Genomic DNA, 13,938 nt, shown 5'->3' on the forward strand with positions numbered 1-13,938 from the left:
GCTGAGGCATGCAGTGAATATCGTTATGTTCTTACTTCACAGATGATTCGAGTAGATGTTGAGAATATTTACTTGATGAAACACAAGTCTGAATTATTGAATGGTTCAAATAATTTCAGAGTGAAGTATAAGATCATTGTGACAAGAGGATAAAATGTCTATGATATGATCATAGAGATGAATATCTGAGTTACGAGTTTTGGCACACAATTAAGACATTGTGGAAATTGTTTCGCAATTAATACCGCCTGGAACACCATAGTGTGATGGTGTGTCCGAACATCATAGTTGCACCCTATTGGATATGGTGCGTACCATGATGTCTCTTATCGAATTACCACTATCATTCATGGGTTAGGCATTAGAGACAACCACATTCACTTTAAATAGGGCACCACGTAATTCCGTTGAGATGACACCGTATGAATTATGGTTTAGAGAAACCTAAGTTGTCGTTTCTTAAATGTTTGGGGCTGCGACGCTTATGTGAAAAAGTTTCAGGATTGATAAGCTCGAACCCAAAGCGGATAAAATGCATCTTCATAGGACACCCAAAACAGTTGGGTATACCTCCTAATTCAGATCCGAAAGCAATATGGATTGTTTCTTGAATCGGGTCCTTTCTCGAGGAAAGGTTTCTCTCAAAAGAGTTGAGTGGGAGGATGGTGGAGACTTGATGAGGTTATTGAACCGTCTCTTCAACTAGTGTGTGGCAGGGCACAGGAAGTTGTCCCTGTGGCACCTACACCAATTGAAGTGGAAGCTTATGATATTGATCATGAAACTTCGGATCAAGTCACTACCAAACCTCGTGGGATGACAAGGATACGTACTACTTCAGAGTGGTACGTAATCCTGTCTTGAAGGTCATGTTGCTAGACAACAATGAACCTACGAGCTATGGAGAAGCGATGGTGGGCCCGGATTCCGATAAATGGCTCAAGGCCATAAAATCCGAGAACGGATCCATGGACTTTGGTGGACTTGCCCGATGATCGGCAAGCCATTAAGATAAATGGATCTTTAAGAAGAAGACGGACGTGGATGGTAATGTCACCGTCCATGAAGCTCGACTTGTGGCGAAAAGTTTTTCACAAGTTCAAGGAGTTGACTACGATGAGATTTTCTCATCCGTAGCGATGCTTAAAGTCCGTCGGATTCATGTTAGCATTAGCTGTATTTATGAAATCTGGCAGATGGATATCAAAACGAGTTTCCTTACCAGTTTTCGTGAGAAAAGATTGTAGGTAATACAATCAGAAAGTTTTTGTCGATCCTAAGGATGCTAAAAGGTATGCTAGCTCCAGCGATCCTTCTAAGGACTGGAGTGAGCATCTCGGAGTTGGAATGTATGCTTTGATGATGATCAAAGATTTTGGGTTTATACAAAGTTTATGAGAAACTTGTATTTCCAAAGAAGTGAGTGGGAGCACTATAGAATTTCTGATGAGTATATGTCGTTGACATATTGTTGATCAGAAATGATGTAGAATTTCTAGAAAGCATATAGGGTTATTTGAAAGGTGTTTTTCAATAGAAAACCTGGATTAAGCTACTTGAACATTGAGCATCAAGATCTATAAGGATAGATCAAAATGCTTAATAATACTTTCAAATGAGCACATAACTTAACATGATCTTGAAGGTGTTCAAGATGGATCAGTCAAAGAAGAAGTTCTTGTCTGAGTTGTAAGGTACGAAGTTAAGACTTAAAGCTCGATCTCGGCAGAAAAGAGAGAAAGGACGAAGGTCGTCTCCTATGCTTTAGACGTAGGCTCTACAGTATGCTATGCTGTGTGCCGCACCTGAAGTGTGCCTTGCCATGAGTCAGTCAAGGGGTACAAGAGTGATCCAAGAATGGATCACAGTACAGCGGTCAAAGTTATCCTTAGTAACTAGTGAACTAAGGAATTTTCTCGGTTATGGAGGTGATAAAGAGTTCGACGTAAAGAGTTACGACGATGCAAGCTTAACACCTATCCGGATAGCTCTAAGTAGAGATACCGGATACGTATAATGGAGCAACAATTTAGAATAGCTCCAAGTGGAACAGTTATTTGGAATGGCTCCAAATAGAACGTGGTAGCTACATCTAGGAGATGACATAGATATTTGTAAAACACACACGGATCTGAAAGGTTCGGACCCGTTGACTAAAACCTCTCTCACAAGCAACATGATCAAACCTAAAACTCATTGAGTATTAATCACATAGTGATGTGAACTAGACTACTGATTCTAGTAAACTCTTGGGTATTAGTCACATGGTGATGTGACCTGTCAGTGTTAATCACATGGTGATGTGAACTAGATTATTGACTCTAGTGCAAGTGGGAGACTGTTGGAAATATGCCCTAGAGGCAATAATAAATAAGTTATTATTATATTTCCTTGTTCATGATAATTGTCTTTTATTCATGCTATAACTGTATTATCCGGAAATCGTAATACACGTGTGAATACATAGACCACAATATGTCCCTAGTGAGCCTCTAGTTGACTAGCTCGTTGTGATCAACAGATAGTCATGGTTTCCTGGCTATGGACATTGGATGTCGTTGATAACGGGATCACATCATTAGGAGAATGATGTGATGGACAAGACCCAATCCTAAGCCTAGCACAAAAGATCGTGTAGTTCGTTTGCTAGAGCTTTGCCAATGTCAAGTATCTCTTCCTTTGACCATGAGATCGTGTAACTCCTGGATACCGTAGGAGTGCTTTGGGTGTATCAAACGTCACAACGTAACTGGGTGACTATAAAGGTGCACTACAGGTATCTCCGAAAGTATCTATTGTTTTATGCAGATCGAGACTGGGATTTGTCACTCCGTGTAAACGGAGAGGTATCTCTGGGCCCACTCGGTAGAACATCATCATATGCGCAATGTTACCAAGGAGTTGATCACGGGATGATGTGTTATGGAACGAGTAAAGTGACTTGCCGGTAACGAGATTGAACAAGGTATCGGTATACCGACGATCGAATCTCGGGCAAGTAAAATACCGCTAGACAAAGGGAATTGTATACGGGATCGATTGAGTCCTTGACATCGTGGTTCATTCGATGAGATCATCGTGGAACATGTGGGAGCCAACATGGGTATCCAGATCCCGCTGTTGGTTATTGACCGGAGAACGTCTCGGTCATGTCTGCATGTCTCCCGAACCCGTAGGGTCTACACACTTAAGGTTCGATGACGCTAGGGTTATAAAGGAAGCTTGTATGTGGTTACCGAATGTTGTTCGGAGTCCCGGATGAGATCCCGGACGTCACGAGGAGTTCCGGAATGGTCCGGAGGTAAAGATTTATATATGGGAAGTCCTGTTTTGGTCACCGGAAAAGTTCCGGGCGATATCGGTATTGTACCGGGACCACCGGGAGGGTCCCGGGGGTCCACCAAGTGGGGCCACCTGCCCCAGAAGGTTGCGTGGGCCAAGTGTGGGAGGGGACCAGCCCCTAGGAGGGCTGGTGCGCCCCCCACAAGGGTGCAAGGCGCAAGGGAGAGTGGGAGGGGGCAAACCCTAGTCCAGATGGGCCTTAAGGCCCATATTGGTGCGCCTCCCTCTTCTCTCCCCTCTTGGCCGCCACCCCCTTTGCCATCTAGGGCTGGCCGCACCCCTTGGGGGTGGGAAACCCTAAAGGGGGCGCAGCCCCCCCCTTCCCCCTATATATAGATGAGGTTTGGGGCTGCCATACACATGAGTTCTCTCCCTCTTGGTGCAGCCCTACCTCTCTCCCTACTCCTCCTCTCCCATGGTGCTTGGCGAAGCCCTGCGGGATTGCCACGCTCCTCCACCACCACCACGCCGTTGTGCTGCTGCTGGATGGAGTCTTCCTCAACCTCTCCCTCTCTCCTTGCTGGATCAAGGCGTGGGAGACGTCACCGGGCTGTACGTGTGTTGAACGCGGAGGTGTCGTGCGTTCGGCACTTGATCATCGGTGATTTGAATCACGACGAGTACGACTCCATCAACCCCGTTCACTTGAACGCTTCCGCTTAGCGATCTACAAGGGTATGTGGATGCACTCTCCTTCTACTCGTAGCTGGTTTCTCCATAGATAGATCTTGGTGACACGTAGGAAAATTTTGAATTTCTGCTACGTTCCCCAACATCTAGGGCTGCCGCCACCCCTAGGGAGGAAACCCTAGGTGGGGGCGCAACCCTCCCTCTCCCCCTATATATAGTGGAGGCAAAGGGGCAGCCCAACACATGAAGTTCCTCCCCTGTTGGCGCAGCCCTACCCCTCTCCCTCCTCGTCTCTCGTAGTGCTTGGCGAAGCCCTGCTAGAGTCCCGCGCTCCTCCACCACCACCACACCGTCGTGCTGCTGCTGGATGGAGTCTTCCCCAACCTCTCCTTCTCCCCTTGCTGGATCAAGGCGTAGGAGATGTCACCGGGCTGTACGTATGTTGAACGCGGAGGTGCCGTCCGTTCGGCACTAGGATCATCAGTGATTTGGATCACGACGAGTATGACTCCATCAACCCCGTTCACTTGAACGCTTCCGCTTAGCAATCTACAAGGGTATGTAGATGCACTCTCCTTCCCCTCGTTGCTAGATTACTCCATAGATTGATCTTGGTGATGCCTAGAAAATTTTAAATTTCTGCTACGATCCCCAACACCGGGCTATCCAGAGAGTTGGCACACTCTCGGACGGCTTTGATGCGTCGGGGCAGGAAGTTCCGCGACAGCCGGAGGTTTCGAGGGCCGGAAGTTCCGGGCAGCGGCCGGAAGTTCTGGGCTTTCCAGAAACTTGTCCAGGCTTCTTCTTCCTTCTCTTCCATGCTTCCCTCGCGGATAGTGTAGTTGTTCCTTGGCGCTTGCACTCCTCCTCGACATTCGTGAAGCTCCGACAATACCTATGCATGCACGATGGAGGGTCAAGTAATATACTATCCTCGAAGGGGTCAAGTGAGCACGTGTAAAGGAGACGATTCACCTTTGTATATGTGAAGTAGATGCCACACGTGTCACTCGCTGAACAGACTCTTGACATGGTGATGTCCATAAGATGCTCCGCATCAAAATGAAAAATGGGTAAAATGGGCTTCCCACTTAACACGTGGTCTCCCTCACTCCGGCCTGGTCCAGCAATAGCGGCCTGTTTGGATTCAGGCCTGGTCCAACGACGGAACGGCTGCCTCCGGTCATGCCGGCTTCCGAGCTCGCCTGTGTCTCGCTTTTTGGGGGGGGGGGGGGGGGGGGGGGGTAAACGAACAATTTATTTAGCTGAGAATTTTTTTTTAGAAAAGGAGGAGGACCCCCGGCCTCTGCATCTAGGCGATGCATACGGCCACACGTGGCGACCAAAAGGTAAAGTAGTCGCTGCTTTTGAAAGTTTATGAGCTTCAAGATTCATCTCCCACTTCTCATGAATGAAATCAACTAACACGAAAGTCATGCATCCTATGTCTCGCTACTAGCGACCTAGGTTGCCCTCATGTCAAGCGCCTCCTTAAATGGCTCGGCCCAGCGCGGGATGCCACAGGCCACTGCCTTGTTTTGTTACTTGTTTTTTTTTTTTGCTTTCTTTTTTCTTCATTTTTGTTTAAACTTTCAAATATTTTAAATATATATTAAAAATAACATAAAAATCTTTGAGAAAATTTTAACCAACCATTAAAAAAATGTTAAATCTGTATGGAGAAATTTTTTTCATGTATATGAAACAAGTATATAAAGAATAGACAATATGTACGAAAAGAGTTGATCGTGTATTTTTAAAAATGTTAGTCAAGCATTTAAAAAATATATGTACAAAGAAATAACGTGTACGAATTAAATGTTTATTATGTATTTTAAAATGTGAAATTTGTATCTAAAAAGTATTCCTAGTGCATACGGAAAATGTACATTGTCTGTTAAAAGTGTTAATTTTTTTGACCATGTACTCACAAAATGTTAGTCTTGTATCTGATTTTTTTAGATGTATATATAAAATGTATTAGATATATACCCAAAATGTACAATGTTTATGGAAAATTAGAAATAAAAAAATAGTTTTCCAAGAATGTTAATTATTTTTAAAATGTGTATATATAGTATGTTTCTGTTGTATACGAGAATGGACATTGTGTACTGGAAACAGTTTAAATGTGTTCAACAAAATGAAACAATGAAACTAAACAAAGAACCCCAATAAAAACCAAATAAATAAATAAAAGAAACCCAAGAAAGAAAGAAAATCGAAGAAAACCAATGCAAAAGTGAGAAAACCGAGAAAGAAACAAAGAAGCTAGCGTCGCTATAAGCACGATTGAGCTCTCACGGTCTTGTTTGCGGACCCCCAATCCTATTTAGCGCCTTCGGCAGGGTAATCAATAGAAAAGTGTCGACCATGTATTCAAAGAAAAATGTTAAAGTGGTATTTGAAAAGTGTTAATCAACCATTTGAAAAATGTTGAATGTATAAAAAATGTTGACCATGTATCAAAAAAATGTTAAACTTGTGTTTAATAAAAAATTTGAAAAAAATGCTAAATGTGTATAGAAAAAATGTTAACCATCTATTGATAAAATGTTAAACTTGTATTTGAAAATATAATCAAGGGTTTGAAAAATAAATGTAGAATATGTATATAAAAACATTGATTATGTATTAGAACAATGTTAATCTAATTTTTGAAAAATGTAAATGTGTATTGGAAAAATGTTGATGGTGTTTATAAAAATGTTAATCTTGTATTTGAAAAATGTTCATCAAGCATTTGGAATCTTTTAAATGTGTACTGAAAAAATGTTGAGCATGTATTCAATAAATGTTAATCTTGTACTTGGAAAAAATTTAAACATGTATTACATATATACCGAAAATGTGTGCAGGAAAACAATGAAAACCCAAGATAAAACAAAAGAAAACCAATGAAAAATGAGAAAAAAAACTAAAAACCCAAAGAAAAAGAAAAGAAAAGGAAAAGGCTAGTGAAAAACAAAAAAAGAAACGAAGAAAATAACAAAAAACAAATAAAAGAACCGAAGAAAAACTGGTGTAAAAACATGAAAATGTAAAAACAAAAAAAAGGTAGAAAACGAGTGAAAACCCATGTAACAGGTTTCTTCCACATGGACCTAATATTTTCGTAGGCACACAATTTACACCCGTTTTGAGTCAAAATTTTATACGCGCCTTACCTAAATCATGAGGCTGGAAGCTAACTGGCTAGGCGGAGTGAATATCTGGTGGAAGTCATGTTTAAAAAAAATTCAATTTCTCAAACTATAGTATCTTAAGAGGGTGATGTTCTATTGTCATTCAAAATTCCATGGTTAAACAGAAAATCATTTAGGATGACGCATGGGCTCATGAAGTTTTTGATCGTAAATGCACCCACATGCATAGGCTCGTAATGCATCGGTTTCCTAATACGCGTTAAAATATCAGGCAAGGTAAAGAAAAACTCCCTCTGTCCTAAAATGTAAGACGTCTTCTGACACTATCATAGTGTCAAAAAATGTTACATTTTATGGTGGAGATAGTAATAGCATTATACTCCCTCCGGTCCTTTTTAGTCTGCATATAAGTTTTGTCAGAAGTCAAAACATCTCGAATTTGACCGAATTTATAGAAAAAAGTATTAACATTTACGATGCCAAATCAATTTTGTTAGATTCATTACGAAATGTAGTTTCATGGGATATATATTTGGTATGGTAGATATTGATATTTTTTAATATATATTTGGTCAAATTTTGCAAAGTTTGACTTGACCCAAATCTAATATGCGGAGTAAAAAGTACCAGGAGGGAGTACATTTAGAGGTGGAGGGAATATAAAAAAAATCAATAATGAATAGTGTCATTTATTGTTCCGCACCGTTTATTGCTTGATTTGTGGTTTTCATAACCCATTTTTTGATAAGGGGCATTTTCATTCAATCGATATATCAAGTTGGTACAACTGCACCGCGTGAATCCCCGGCCTCTGCGTAGCACGACCCAAAACGTCCAACAAGGCCAAAATGGAAATATTTGTTTTCATAACTCATAAATGAAATTGTGTTTGAACATGGAATTTTACGTGTTTATACAAACCATCCCTTCGACATATTGTGTTGTTTTTAAGAATATTTCAAAACTTCGAAATATAGTATACTAGTTCCCATATACATACGGGTCTTGCCGGCTTCAACGGTAATTTGCTTTCCACACATGACGTTCTGTCCGGGTGCACGCACCTCCCGCACAACACAAAAAAGAGAGCAACAAAGCCGTCTCTGGGCTGGACCACGACCCCGCCGCGCCCGTGTCCGAGCGAGGCGGCCGATCCAAGAACCAATCCGGCGAGCGACGCCGCTTTCGCTTTGCCGCTCTGCTTTTTGGCGGCGCGTACTACAGGACGTCGCGAAAGGGGAGATGAGAGCGAGAGAGAGATCAAAGCAACCCGCGACGCAGCGGAGCGAACCCCGAAATATTCCTCCTGCTCCTTCCTTCCTTCCCCGCCTGCCCAAGTGCCCAGCCCGGCCTGGGGATCGCCGCCCGCGCCGTGGCTCCTTCCCTTTCCCTTTCCTCGACGGATCGATCAGATCAGGTGGCCGTAAGGATCGATGGGTGCTTTGACTGCCCCCGCCTCAAAGGAAGCGAAAAGCCCTTTCGCCCTCCTCTTTCTTTGGCCGCGGCCCCTTTCCTCTTTCATGCCCGCCCAGACCGGCCGCCCCGCCGGCGCGTCTGCAGCAAGCACCTCGTCGACGGCAGCGCCCAGCTCCCAAGAACATCGAGTGGTTTTCGCCGAATTCACCGCTGCCGGGATCATTTTCGCTTCACCCGCACGTCGTCGCGTGTCGCCGCCTCCGTCCGCCCATGCTTCTCCTACGCGATGATGGTTTCTCGCGCAGCTAGCGGCAGACAAAGCGTGTGCCCCCCCATCCATGCAACTCTCTGGGGATCCACGAGCTGATGAGCCATCAAAGGCGCACTCGAAATGTTCTTGACAACTTCTTCTAATCTAATCTAAAACGAAACACTCGACGCTCTTTCTTTCTTGGGTCTTACGTCTGTCATGTTCCGACCAAGCTCGATCGATCGATCCACCAGAAAGTTTGAGCCTAACCAATTACTACGTACGTACAGCGGGCACATGGGCGAATCATGGTTAGAGCATGTGCATGCTGAATTAATTAGAGCACGCAGCCCTAACAGATTCCCTACAAAGGGGCGTTTAAAGGTGGTTTACACCTTGCTTCTTTTGTTAAAGAAGAAAAATGGGGTTTGTAAAGCATGTGCGGAAAGACAGATTTTCTAAAACTTCAGCATTGATAATTGTGTTCTCCTCTGTTTTTAATACGATGTGTGTGTGCGTATATAATTTATTCCAACTGCACTTTGGGATGGATAAAATTCAAAGTTTTGATGTTTCAACATCGAACGATTCAACAACATTTGAAATCAACAAATTTACACAAAGAATCTCGTCCAAATAAATCGAATAATCCAAATTAACCATGAATAAACAAAGTTAAACACACTATCGCTCATGTAGCTACCATTGATGCTCAACGAGATCCTCGCGGAGCTGTCCATGTGATCCGTGGTCTCAAATCTCCACACACCTCAAGAAAAGCTTGAAATCAGTCCTGGTTCGTACGAGGTTTGGAAGTTTAACCAACATAGTCATAGTCCACCGGGGACCCATCTCATACTCGATGATCATGTTGTGCACCATCACACAAGTTGTCGTGATCTTTTCCCGAGGTCTTCTTGTCCCAAAATCAAGCACTCCGGTCAATTACAAATCGAGCTTGCAATACCCCAAATGCTCTTTTAATGTCCTTCCTCGCTGCTTCTTAAGTCTTGGCAATGTGGGTTCTCTTCTTACCTTGAGGATTTGTAGTTGTTTTGATAGATGTTGACCATAAAGGATAGATGCCATCAGCGAGGGAGTAGCCCATCTCATAATCATGGCCATTGACCTTGAAGTTGCATGCAGGAGCATTATCACTTGCTAGCCTATCGAAAAGCGGAGATCTCTCCAAGACATTGATGTCACTGTGAGAGCTAGGAATGCCAAAGTAGCAATGCCAAATCTACAAGTCCTCGGAAGAAACTCTACGAGAATGGTAGTTAGATCATGGTAACGCCATGCAGTGTTTAATGTTGATTCTTCTACCTCCAATGTCTCACAGACTCAAAAATCATGGTTGTGATTTTTTTCATGTTCCCCCTTGTCTTATATATTCTTTGGATTTTCCTTGGATTTAATCCTTGATTAAGGTGGTTGACAAGTTCAAGTATGACATCTTTACTATTCACTCTAGAGAATATTCTCACTTCATACCTGGATACCCTTGGCTCCACTTACCTTGATACCATCCACCCAAGATATTTATTTCAATTTATTGGAATTTTAACCCTGACTTCCACAGCTACTTCGAACCCACGCGGACCTATCCTCAGGTGCGACCAACACTGAACCGATTCTATTGAGCGTTCCCATGAGCCATGACCAGTCCCGGTCCCTCTATGGCCGCACCGGGCCAGATCGACGCCCAGCTTAGACACCTCTTTGTCCCCCCATAATATAATGCCTCTGTCCCTCCTTAGCACTTGGAGCTCCTACACCACCCCCAGGGTGCTGTGTGCCAAGGAAACCGCTCCCTAGCCCTCCTCTTCTCCCTAGCACTCCTATTCGCCCATATCACCCTCTAGCTCGGAAGCGTACACATCGAGGTTGCATCCTTCATGTTTCATGCATCCGACGACCACCCCTCATGCCCGCCTACACCCTGGAGCCTCGCTGACCTCTAGCAAGATTCTGACGACCTTTTTTCTTCACTGCTCCATCGTTTCCCCCACGACAACGCTCCTTCCTATAGCCCCTAGCCCAACGGCGCTCCTCCCCATCATCCTCGACCATGGGCAAAACTGCACCACATGCGGGGGGGGGGGGGGCACCTATGGAGGAAAAGTTCATGTATAGGAAAAACATGCATAGAAAAGTGGCCACCAACCGCCATCACAGATTTCGATGAATGCTTGCATTCCGGGCCACACCATCACGACACTAGGAGAAGGATGAGTGGAAGAACCCATTCATACGAAGAAGCGCCCAAGCCATGGCATGTGGAGGATGAATTTCGCCTACTTTCTCAGCTATTTTGTTGCATGCTTACGTCACGCACGATGAGCCTCTATCAAATTGCATCGACAGAACATCTATCACATTTCTTAATTAGCTTATGAACATCATCTAATGACGAGAATTCATCATTGGCCACATGGAAGGAAGAAGAAGGAAAAAAGAAAAGGAGGAAGAGAGACTTCGATGTAGGGTCTACTTCATTTGAGGAGTTAAGTTTAAGGGTTCATTTAGCTACATTTTTGTAACTCCTCAAATTTGAGGAGTTGATGTTTGAAACGTTTGGGGAGTTGAAATTTAGGGGTTCAATTAGAGAGGGGTCCAGTTAGAGATGCTCTTAGAGAAGAAAGCTAGCAACATGCCCCCAAAATATTCTTTTATTCCACATTCTATTTCTTCGTAAAGAGGATGAGCTAGGGACGCGGCGGTTCGAACCCGGGCTTAGATGAGCCCGGGGATGAACAGTAAAACCAAATAAAAAACAAATTAAAAATCCAAATATTTTTGTGCTGTAAGATGCTCTTGTGCATGAACTTTGTGCAAAATTTTATGAATTTTGGACATTAGAGGAGCTCGTGGAAAAAAAAGACAATTCTTGGGTGTCTGAAGAACTTTTGAAAATCACACTATTCACGCCCGATTTTGTCTTTTTTTCCAGGAGCTCCTCAAATGTCCATACTTCACAAAATTTTGCACGGAGTTCATGCACAGGCGCTTCTTGCACCACAAAAGGGCTGCATTTTTTTTATTTTACTGTTCATCAGGTGCATTTGAGCTCAGGTTCCGGATTGAATTGCTGATGAGCTTGATAATAATCTCCAAAATTAATAGCAAAAAGTAGTAAGAAACAATTATATGCCACATGGAGTTACACAGGTGCAAAGTGTAGCGACTAATTAGCTGTACAAAACACCTACAACACAATATCTGAAACTAACAGCAAAAACTATATTAGGAAACAGTTATAGACTATTTAACACTGAGCACCCTCTACTTATACTTATTCGAAATCAAACAAGCTTTCTACAACTTCGACCAAGACCATACGGTCCATACTCGTACGTGCGGGGATGGCCGATCCCACGGTGGAGGCCAACTCCGGTGGTCCCGTACACCGGCAGCTCATTACCGTACGACCCGTCGCGATCCCACCGGCCGCTCTCCGAAGCCGTGGCCGCGAGACTCTCGAGCTCGAACAGGTCGGAGCTCGCGTCGCTGCTCTTCTCGCCACCGTCGATGCGCGCCTCCACGTCCGCCGGCCGGAGCAGCTCCTCCTCCACCTCCACCACGGGAATTCGGCGGCAGCGTCCCACTGCCGCGGCGGCCACGGCCAGCTCACCGTCAATGTCCAGGAACCTCACGGTCCGGGTACTCCGGCTCCGGCTCGCCCGCGCCGCAGACGGCGGCGGCGTCTTGGACAGGCAGGACCGCGCGTACGACGGCGCTGTGGAGCACACGGGATCCTGGTCCGCCGGGGCCGTCCGCTGAGCCGAATGGCGCTTCCCGGCGAAGATGGAGTTGAGCAGGCTGGCGAGCCGCGCGCCGGGGGACGCCGGCCTGCTGCAGCCCCGGGCGGCGGCCGTCGGCTTCTTCGTCCTCGCCGACTTCTCCGGAGCGGGATGCTGCTGCTGCTGCTGTTGCCTCTGCCTCGGCGCCGCGCCGCCGGACGTGCGGATGCGGTTGAGGCGGCCGAGGGAGCACTCCACCTCGGACGAGGAAAAGTAGCCTCGGCCGGAGCAGTCCGCGGCCGCGGCGCCCTGCGTCGGCGCCTCGCCGCGCGCCCGGTGGCTGGCGGCCAAGGCCGGCTTGTAGTAGTAGTAGTAATGCAGGGCGGCCTCCTCCTGCTTCTTGGCCGCAGCCGCCGCCCGTGTCGCCGCCGCCGACGCCGACCTCGCCGCCGTGGCGCTTCTCGCCTCGGGGCCGTCCATGGAGTCGCATATCGCGTCGAGCAGCGTGGAGGAGAAGGACGGCTGGTCGGCCGGCCGCCTCGGCGCCCACCTCATGTCCATCGCCGATCGATCTGCGCACTCGGCTGAGCGGAGCGGAGCAGAGGCAGAGCAGCGGGCGGCGCGGCAATGATGGTGCAGGGGAGGCGAGCTAGGCTAGGCGTGTGATTTGATTCGATGGACCGATCGATCGGGGAGGAGTGGAGTGGAGTGGTGTGGAGTGGAGTGGAGCGGAGCAGTGCGGGCGGGCGTGCGGGCGAGGGGATCTTGTTGCCGGGACGGGCGGGGCCCGCCTTCATTCCCCTGTCCGTCTGGCTGGCTGCTTCACATCGAGCTTCTCTTCCTTGCTCGTGCCGTCTCACTCCCTGTCTCTCTTGCCCTCTTTTCCTTTCGCTTTGTCGGCACTTCTCCGCGGCCACTTGGCTCGCCATTTACCGTCTCGACATCACCGCTCTGTAAATACGTCACGTCGTAGTGTGTACATGTGCAGTTACATTTCCATGCGTGAACCCTGCACAAAGGAAATGATGAGTCGAACGTCTCTAATTTTCACTCATGTTGTATGAAAATTTTAGTTTTCCCTGCAAAAACAGATATTACTCTATCTGATCTAAAATAAGTTTCGTGAATTTTTTTAGCTAAAAAAAATTTGAACTTAATAGTGGAGTAACTATCAGGTCTACTGACATTCTTTTTTGAAAAGAAAGATGACCCCGGCCCTTTGCAGCTGGGCGATGCATTGCAATCATATTATTAATTATTTGCAAAGACCTTACAAATAAAGCTGATAATATTAAATTTATGATTAAGAAATATTTCCATGATGTAAAATTTGAATAAATTCGAAGTATCATTTTAAAATGAGAATAACAATGATTGTGGCATATTTTCTATATTTAGAACCTGGGCTCTT

At 45.5% G+C, this 13,938-nt stretch overlaps 1 protein-coding gene across 1 annotated transcript; it reads right to left on the minus strand.

Annotated features, from left to right (window-relative positions):
* Positions 1-11,901: 11,901 nt before the first annotated feature.
* LOC123092833 (protein BIG GRAIN 1-like) lies at positions 11,902-13,531 on the minus strand. Its single transcript, XM_044514711.1, has one exon. The coding sequence runs from the start codon at positions 13,086-13,088 to the stop codon at positions 12,090-12,092; it is 999 nt and encodes a 332-aa protein (XP_044370646.1). The 5' UTR covers positions 13,089-13,531; the 3' UTR covers positions 11,902-12,089.
* Between the last annotated feature and the right edge of the window lie 407 nt (positions 13,532-13,938).

Source organism: Triticum aestivum, chromosome 1A (assembly GCF_018294505.1).
Source record: "Triticum aestivum cultivar Chinese Spring chromosome 1A, IWGSC CS RefSeq v2.1, whole genome shotgun sequence".
Taxonomy (NCBI): domain Eukaryota; kingdom Viridiplantae; phylum Streptophyta; class Magnoliopsida; order Poales; family Poaceae; genus Triticum; species Triticum aestivum.

Coding starts and splice junctions, on each gene's coding strand:
- LOC123092833 (XM_044514711.1), bottom strand. CDS start 13,088: ATGGACATGAGGTGGGCGCCGAGGCGGCCGGCCGACCAGCCGTCCTTC.